The sequence below is a fragment of the Suillus subalutaceus genome, assembly GCF_016647625.1.
Source record: "Suillus subalutaceus strain FC151 chromosome Unknown DFJ58scaffold_19, whole genome shotgun sequence".
NCBI lineage: Eukaryota > Fungi > Basidiomycota > Agaricomycetes > Boletales > Suillaceae > Suillus > Suillus subalutaceus.
The window spans coordinates 444515-452094 of NW_024540268.1; the positions used below are offsets into that span (position 1 = coordinate 444515).

Below are 7580 nucleotides of genomic sequence, written 5' to 3' on the forward strand. Positions count from 1 at the left end.
TCACATATCCTCCTTAGTGGCCAGCATTTTTTCGACGTGGAGGTACTGACAGCCACCCCTCCGGAACGAGTGGGTACCATAAGGGGCAGGGTCAATGTTGATGTCCAGCAGATTGTTGCGAAATAACTCCAGGAACTGCTCAGAGGACTGACATCGTGCATCAGGAATTTGTACAGCTAGTAGGATACAGCAGGAACTCACCATTGGAGAGTTTGCTTCTGCTATGCGGTCACCGGACGCGATCTTTCGGAACAAGTAACCTGATGTGATCTTGGACTCGCTCAACCAGGCAGCAAGTGCTCTAACAGGGCAGATATGGGCTTCGCACGATGGAAGGGACCACAGGTGAAATGGCTTGATCTCTACAGGATAGTCAGTACGTGCACTACAGCACAAACACTCTTAAGTTCGACTTCGAAGCATCACGAACCTCCATTTTGGTGGGTCTTGCGGAAGGGGAGGTGCAGGACCATCCGGTCCTCATGCACTCGGAGATCGTGGACCTGAATCTTTAGCACTTCATCAAAACGGAGCATGCACAGGAATGACACCGTGTAGGCTGCCTGCAGAAGCCTCTGAACACGCCCACCACCCCACAAGTCCAAGCCGGATTGACCTCGCTCGCCAGGTTGGTATTTTCGGATGGTCCAGTTGTGAGCGAGGGTGGTTATGGTGGTACAACTTGAGCAAAATATCCTGCAAGAACTGAGTAATGGGTGAGTCATTCAAGGGCCAGAAGCAGCTCACCGATGTTATGGCACGAGCACTATTTGCAACTTCACCAGCTTGAACCTAGGGTTGGATGGTCATCAATCGAGAGAGGTGTCGGACAGGCAAAGAAAGCTTACCTTCCGTCTACGGAGGGAGCACATGTACGATGACACCTCGACAGATATCGACGGGTTGCCAACCATAAGCCCACCTCCGGCATCCGACTCATGCCAGGGCATGTTGCCCAGACCATTGAGCCTCCCGAAAGCATATGTCATCGACGCACGCATCTTCTGTGCATGACCATATGTTCCGCGGTCCTGGGTCGATGGCTTCGTTGTGCCATCAATATTGAGGGAGTCACACCTTTGAATCGATCAGCATGGCGAGCCCATGGCATCTCGCAAGACAAACTTACATATTCATGATCCATGCAACGATCAGCCACGGCGCATCAGCGCGTGGCTTTTTGCAGAAAAAATCCTCGTTGCTCCCCAGCAGACGGAGGCCAGTAAGAAACGCGACACATGCGTTCATCAGCCTGCAAGTAGTCCATGTCAGCATGCCCAAGCCAGTGGGTAAACACGACAAACCTTTTGTATTCTGCACTGGTGCCTTCAGTGACACCCTTTGAGGCATCCATCAGCGTTGACTGCAGTCTTGCGAAGTCAGGTGCATCTATTGACTTCACAGACATTGACGGGAGGGGAGGGTCCATGGTGCAGACATTGTCGGATACCCTGTCACTCGGCTCGACAAGGGTTTCCTGCTCAGCCGCAACATCCTCAGTGATATCATCCATTTCAATACCACTAGCTGATGCAGATGGGAGCACGTCACGCAGGCCAGGAAAGTGCCATACTGAGTTGGCTGCGGCAGCCATGGTCAACGGACTTGAAGAGTGAAAGCTGAGAGGCCCCTCTTGGACTGCGCCAAAGAGAGAATTGGATTTGTAATCAAGCGACTCGTAACAACAAAGAGGCTCGGAAGTGGTCAAGGAGGAGGATAGCAGGAAAGAAATGAAAAAGACGGTCCAATTTTCGGATCCAAGGGACTGTCCTAGCGCACGCAAAGACCGTCTTTTTTTCGACCCGATGGGCTGCACTCCAGCCATCCTCCCTCAGTTTTGCAGGCAAGCACGCTCGTCCACCATGTGTTTCTCAGGTGAAAAAAGATGTTCGCATCTGGGCGTGACATCGGTCAGTTCTTCGGACCCACTGGAGAGCTTCAACAACATCATGTTGACGGCACTCAACGGCAGTATAAACAGCGGGCGCTGGGAGTTTCGGTGAGTGAAGTTCGGTGGTAGCCAATATCGAAGCATCCCTCACCTTTGATGCATCAGGGTAACCACGCAAACGGCCGGGTGGCACCCAGATGGTGCAAAGTCCACGATGCGGAAATCGTGACGTACAAAGCTGGGGAGGGGAGGATCTGTGCTCGAAGGGAATTACGGATCCGGCCAGTTTCAGAAGACAGGGAGCAACTGACGGCATGGGACATACCTGCCATGCATATATTTCCTCCCTTCCTTCTTCAGCTGCTCCCCCCTCACTCACTCTTTCCTTCCCACTTCGCCAACTCAATCCGGTCCTTTCCCACTGAAAACCCTCCTTTCCAAATTTCCCTGGTGCTACGGCTGGTCCCTGGAAAATGCCCTCAGTGAGTGACTGCGACTTCCATACCTTCGCGTCCGAGTTCCGTGATGCCCGCGACATCTGTTGGCTCACGGCTATGAGTTTGGGGCGGAATCGTTGGCCTTAGCGCTTCAGGGCGCCTTCGTTCTTGTTTGCCCCGGCCAAAGCCCTCTCGTTTTCTCCAGGCGCGGGATCAAGCGTTGTTTGTAGGAGCAAGGGTCGACGGAGGTTCCAAGGCGGGGGGGGTGACGGGTGTCCTCTGAGGCTGCTGACGGCTCGTTAATACGGATCGTCGATCGAAAGAGGATGAGGGCATCGGTCACGACGTGACCGTTCGTGACTCGACCGTCGTTTTTCGAGTTTGAAACCATACTTCTTCACAGGATAGTACTCTGATTCACCATAGCATTGGGTGATGACTTCCAAATCAAGTACAGGATCGCCGTGCAGGAACATTGATTGCAATATAACGTAAGCTGTATCTCTCATGTACCATAATTGAATCAGGGGGCGATAACTTCTAAATCAAGTACAGCAACGCCGGATATCATAGTATTGGGTGATGATTTCCAAATCAAGTACAGGATCACCGTGAACGAACATTGATTGCAATATAACGTAAGCTGTATCTCTCAGGTACCATAAGTACCATACCGGTGGGAATTCCCGACTGGAGTGATGAGTGCCCTGTTACCCTTCCGAAATACTTCGGCTTCCAAAAGCTCCCGAAAACAAGGTACTATTATGGTACGCGCAATCGGCAGCCCCCAGAAGTCGGCACTTTCACAAAACTCGTGTTTCCAGCTACCTAAACACAAAATTATTTACATAGACATCATTCTCTCTCTAACACAACTCAATACGAGGTCAAACAAATACATTTGAAGCAGAATTGAATGAGATAGCTGAAAGTGCCGAAGTCACGCAGAAATGTCACCTGCCGATATATGCCGTGACGGAGTTTCAATACTGCACACACCAGTGCCTTGCCAGTGCCGACTGGTGCTGTGCTGCTGGTCATGGGGCTAGAGCAGCGTGAAAAGGATAAGGCCGACGCGGAGAAGCAGGCCAAAAAGAAGACAGAAGATGAAGCGCGCCACACTCAGATCGAACGCGATATCGAGTCGAAGACGTTTGATGCACTCTCAACACTCCGGCGCAAGGATGATCATTTTATCGCACTTGCTGGCGCTCTCAAGATTTCAAGAGATGGAACGGTTGAGGAACTCAGGACTAGACTCAGAGAGTTTCTTGCTGATGCCGCAAATCAGCACTTTGCCTACAATCCACGTTTTGCTGCGCTCTTCCAGACGGGAAAAACGCGTTCGAAGAATAAGAATTTAGCCACTGCGTCATCGACAGGACAGGCTAGTAGTGGCGCCTCGCATAGTGTACCGTGGATAACCCTCTGGAGAGTTATCCACCGTGGATATCCACCCTGGAGAAATTGGGGGTCAGTTATCTACCGGTGAGTATGGTGGATATCCACCGCCGGCAAAACCGGCCCGGTGGATCCGGGCCTATCCGGGCGCTGCAAATTTTCAATCCATGGCGCGTTTTGCGAAATTTGCGTTCATTCACCAGTATTAAGTAAATATGTATCATATAACATCTATTCCATGTCCCAATCTGCCTCTGTCAAGACCCTCTCTTGCACAATGGTGCTTGCTGGTGGAAGAACGACAGTGCTTCTTGGCGCTGCAGGTGCCAAATCTTTATCAGCCAGCACGTCGACTAGTTTCCTGGAATTGAGATTGATGATACTGGCAGCATCGAAATCTTCACCGTCGAAAGAATCAACTTTACTTGAGCCATCTTCTGCTATATCCTCGGGGTCAGCAGTGACATCTGAGTCTGACCTAGGGATTCCTTGGCCATAGCGGTCCGAACACGATCCCGTAGCGTTGAATCGATTTTGTCCAGTTTTCCGCATTGCAATGCATGTCCGAATACTCGGGTCTTCCAGCGAGGTGCAGCCCAGGTTGTGGCGCATCCATATTCAGCTCCAGAACACCGAACAATCATCTTGGGATTACTTTTGAGGTACGTGTTGACAGAGAGAAGATCCATCAGAGGATCAACTTTCGCACCACCTTTTCCCTTCGCAGGTTTATGTTCGGCATCTGTGTATAGGTGCATGACAGACACGTCGGACTCGACAATCTTGATCTTTTTCTTCTTCGATGCCTTGGCTTTTTTGATTGGGGAGCTCACAAGCTCTATGTCCGGATCGTCATTTGACTGATGCAAATACTTTGGTAACTGTATGGTGCGTCAGTGATGAGTTTTTCTGGGGTGCGAAGTAAATGTAATTCACAGCTTTTCCAGCAGCAAGAATGACACTTTGCGCAGCTTCGAGGATGTCATGCACCCACTTCTCGAGGATGATGTCACCTGGACATTTTTCGATCCATGTTCCCAAAACATCCACTACGGCCTCTATTTCTAGACCTCGCTCTACAAGTTTTAGGCCATTGACGCGATTACCAAGCCTAACTTCTAACTCTCGGTTGACAGCACCAGCCTCGCCAATGTCTATAGTCCATTCAGCATCTGGGCTGAAGTCGGAGAACTTGTACTTGGATTCTGTTGCCGGTGGAACAGGAATGTCCGTTGGCAGTGCCTTGAGACATTGTCGCAGCTCAACTAGTTGATCTTTGAGGTGTTGCTGCATGAAAGTTTTGTGGATCACGAATCACGAAGCTCGGCTGGGGGGATAAATGACTTGAAGTTCACACTATTCCATCCAATTTTCACGTCGATGTTCGACCAAACAAACATTGCTTGACATTCCACCAACTAAGTAGGCTTGTAGATTCGCAGTGTTCGATAATTAAGCTTTTTAAGAGTATTTAGTACTATTTAGCGTAACCCTGCGCATGTATACTGTTATTTGAGTTATTCACATAATCCACCCTATCAATTTTGACCTCGAGTTATCCACCTAGTTATTCACGTGAATAACTGGGTGGATATCCACGCAGGTGGATAACTCGGTGGATTTCCACGGTACACTAGCCTCGCAAGACAATGACGCTACCTCATCCAACACTTCCGGTACTCATTTTTTCACCCCACCTGCCAGTGCACATTCTTTTAATCCATATTATCCTCCACACTTTACTAATCAGCCATATTTTCATCAATTCTATGCTAATCCAGCTCTCCGCGCACCATCTTACTCTACAACGCAACATAATAATTCATCCGGCGGTCCCATTGCGTCATCATCAAACTTGGACAGACAACCTCAGCATCCTTACAACACACACAGTCTCCCTACACATCCCCCTCAATTATACAACTACGGTACTAATCATGGTCACCCTCGTACTTAGATTCTACTAGTATATACTGTACTTGCTTGCTCACGCCGAATACTAACTCACTTCCTTGCGCTCCTGCTTGACTGCCGAGCTGACTTTGAAACTGGCTCAGTAACATGTCGTGACTTACTGTGACATTTGCGTGACTGCCGACTTCTGGGGGCTGCCGATTGCGCGTACCATAATAGTACGTGCAGCGTAACGTAAAAACATAATGACAAGACCTCGAAAACCTTGTCAACTGCGAATTTACCTCCGACTTACCCGAGTAGTAGGAACATCGGCGGCAAAAACCTCTTGACTACGAACAGGACAACTTTCTGGCGCTTGTCAGCGCCAACGACGATTCGTCTACATGAAAGTCGCCATCTAAACCTCAATCAACTCAACCTATGACTTGGGTTCATTACTCATATTTTTGCTTGTCCAGAATACCCGCTGTCCGTGCTCATCTAGCTCTCAAGTCAAGTTTTATCAGTGCATGCGGCGGCGTGTGCCTGTGCGCCCCGGGCCTCCACCGCACCAAACTCCATTCGTCCATCACCTTCGCTGCCCTCGTCCTTCTCTGGTGATTGAAGGTGTGCTTTTGGCGCCCACACCCTCGTATGGCCACCATCGTCGTTCTCCGCCAAAGCCTGCCCACCCTCCCCCAAATTCATCTTACATTATCTCGCCAACAACGCCGGACACGCCGCCACCGTGTTATTCAACATTGACATCCCCGGCCTCAATCGCATCTCCCCCAGGTATGGAGAATTGTACTGCTCGTATCTTATATCATCGCCAGGTATTCCAAAACAAGAGCCTGCGCCGGTACCACCGCCATCCTCTGCCACACCCGCGAGCTCGCTTTCCAGATAAAAAACGAGTATTCCCCTCGCAACTACTACAGGACAACCTTTTCGCACTTGTGAACGGCAACTCAAACGGCATTGATGACTTCGACGTGTTGTCCGTTTGGGGGATCCTTCTTCGAAGTTGGATGAGCTTAGAACATAGAGACCTGATGATTTGTTTGGGAATAAAATTGTGTCTCCATGATAATGTTCAGTCTTTGTTGTGATCAATTTTACTTGCATTTTCTTAAATCACCTTCCATCTTACGTAGTTTACTAAGTAGAATAAAGGAAGTGGAAGAGAGAATGTCAGTGGGCGACGGCATGGGCAAAATGTAGCGCAGGACCGCTGCAGGTACCTTATGTTGCTAGAAGATAAACGGACTTAAGATTTACTTGGCTTAGGAATACTAGACCGGGGAATTGCTGGGGTCTAGGGCTGACTCAGACTCCTACCCAGTCGGCGGTGTGTAGAGAGCCTTAATCCTAATTAGCCACACTGTGAATACCTAGCCGACTGGCACAACTTGGAGTGTGGCGAAGTTTGGCCGTGTTTGTAGTCTCCTGTTTGTGTCAGCTCAACGCACAAAGCGGAAAATAACATAAAGGCAAGCAGAAGATTCGAACGCGGGTCGTAGGGTAAAAATCTAGCGTGACTTAGTATCTTCCTTCTCTTTTGGTCTAACTAGGGAGACTAACTTATGTCCGAACAAGAAAAATTCAAGTACATAACTTAAGTAACGTGGCAGAAAGAGATCAATAACATAAAACCGACAACTTCAGACTCGTAACTGAGATCACCTGAGGGCATTGAGATGTTCCTATATGTGCAGATCAGCCTGACCAGGTATTGAATCGCAAAAACTGTTGGAAACAGACCTTTGCAATTTTCTGTCCATCAGATAAAACAACGAGGCAAGGCTGCAGTCCCTTCAAACACCACTGCGCTTCAAACCAGGAGGAAAGATGATGGTCCCAGAAAACCTTGAATATGCGGTGGAGCCCATCGTCCCATGGATTCGGAGCTCGCGAGAGATGAAATGTCCAATTCTGACATGCATACTTCAGAG

General features: G+C 49.3%; 4 protein-coding genes across 4 annotated transcripts; 1 reads left to right on the forward strand and 3 right to left on the reverse strand.

The window, feature by feature from the left end:
* DFJ58DRAFT_655369 (uncharacterized protein) lies at window positions 1-1275 on the reverse strand (the record flags this gene model as incomplete). The annotated part of the gene is made up of 4 exons (XM_041381848.1): window positions 1-385; window positions 680-785; window positions 860-1077; window positions 1130-1275. 4 exons carry the CDS (start codon window positions 1273-1275, stop codon window positions 1-3), a joined length of 855 nt encoding a protein of 284 aa, XP_041247499.1.
* A 2092-nt stretch (window positions 1276-3367) lies between these two features.
* DFJ58DRAFT_743352 (uncharacterized protein) lies at window positions 3368-3820 on the forward strand (the record flags this gene model as incomplete). The annotated part of the gene is made up of 1 exon (XM_041387258.1): window positions 3368-3820. The coding sequence occupies one exon, from the start codon at window positions 3368-3370 to the stop codon at window positions 3818-3820; it is 453 nt and encodes a 150-aa protein (XP_041247500.1).
* DFJ58DRAFT_771567 (uncharacterized protein) lies at window positions 3789-5308 on the reverse strand (the record flags this gene model as incomplete). Its single annotated transcript, XM_041389155.1, has 4 exons — window positions 3789-4258; window positions 4334-4391; window positions 4482-4612; window positions 4668-5308. Coding segments are annotated over 4 exons (636 nt in total), but the record flags the coding sequence as incomplete, so codon positions are not given.
* Window positions 5309-5418: 110 nt separating this feature from the next.
* DFJ58DRAFT_912002 (uncharacterized protein) lies at window positions 5419-6749 on the reverse strand. Its single transcript, XM_041395256.1, has 6 exons — window positions 6198-6749; window positions 6085-6112; window positions 5939-6025; window positions 5805-5837; window positions 5738-5777; window positions 5419-5531 (listed from the first exon to the last, which is right to left on the reverse strand). The coding sequence occupies exons 1-6, from the start codon at window positions 6331-6333 to the stop codon at window positions 5502-5504; spliced, it is 354 nt and encodes a 117-aa protein (XP_041247502.1). The 5' UTR covers window positions 6334-6749; the 3' UTR covers window positions 5419-5501.
* Window positions 6750-7580: the final 831 nt, after the last annotated feature.

What these genes read in the sequence shown, in the direction of transcription:
- DFJ58DRAFT_912002 (XM_041395256.1), bottom strand. Translation starts at nt 6,333, where the DNA reads ATGAATTTGGGGGAGGGTGGGCAGGCTTTGGCGGAGAACGACGATGGT. An exon ending in CCGATGTTCCTACTACTCGG is followed by an intron (nt 5,838 to 5,938) that starts GTAAGTCGGAGG and finishes CGCAATCGGCAG; the next exon opens with CCCCCAGAAGTCGGCAGTCA. An exon ending in TCAAGCAGGAGCGCAAGGAA is followed by an intron (nt 5,532 to 5,737) that starts GTGAGTTAGTAT and finishes GTTGCGTTGTAG; the next exon opens with AGTAAGATGGTGCGCGGAGA.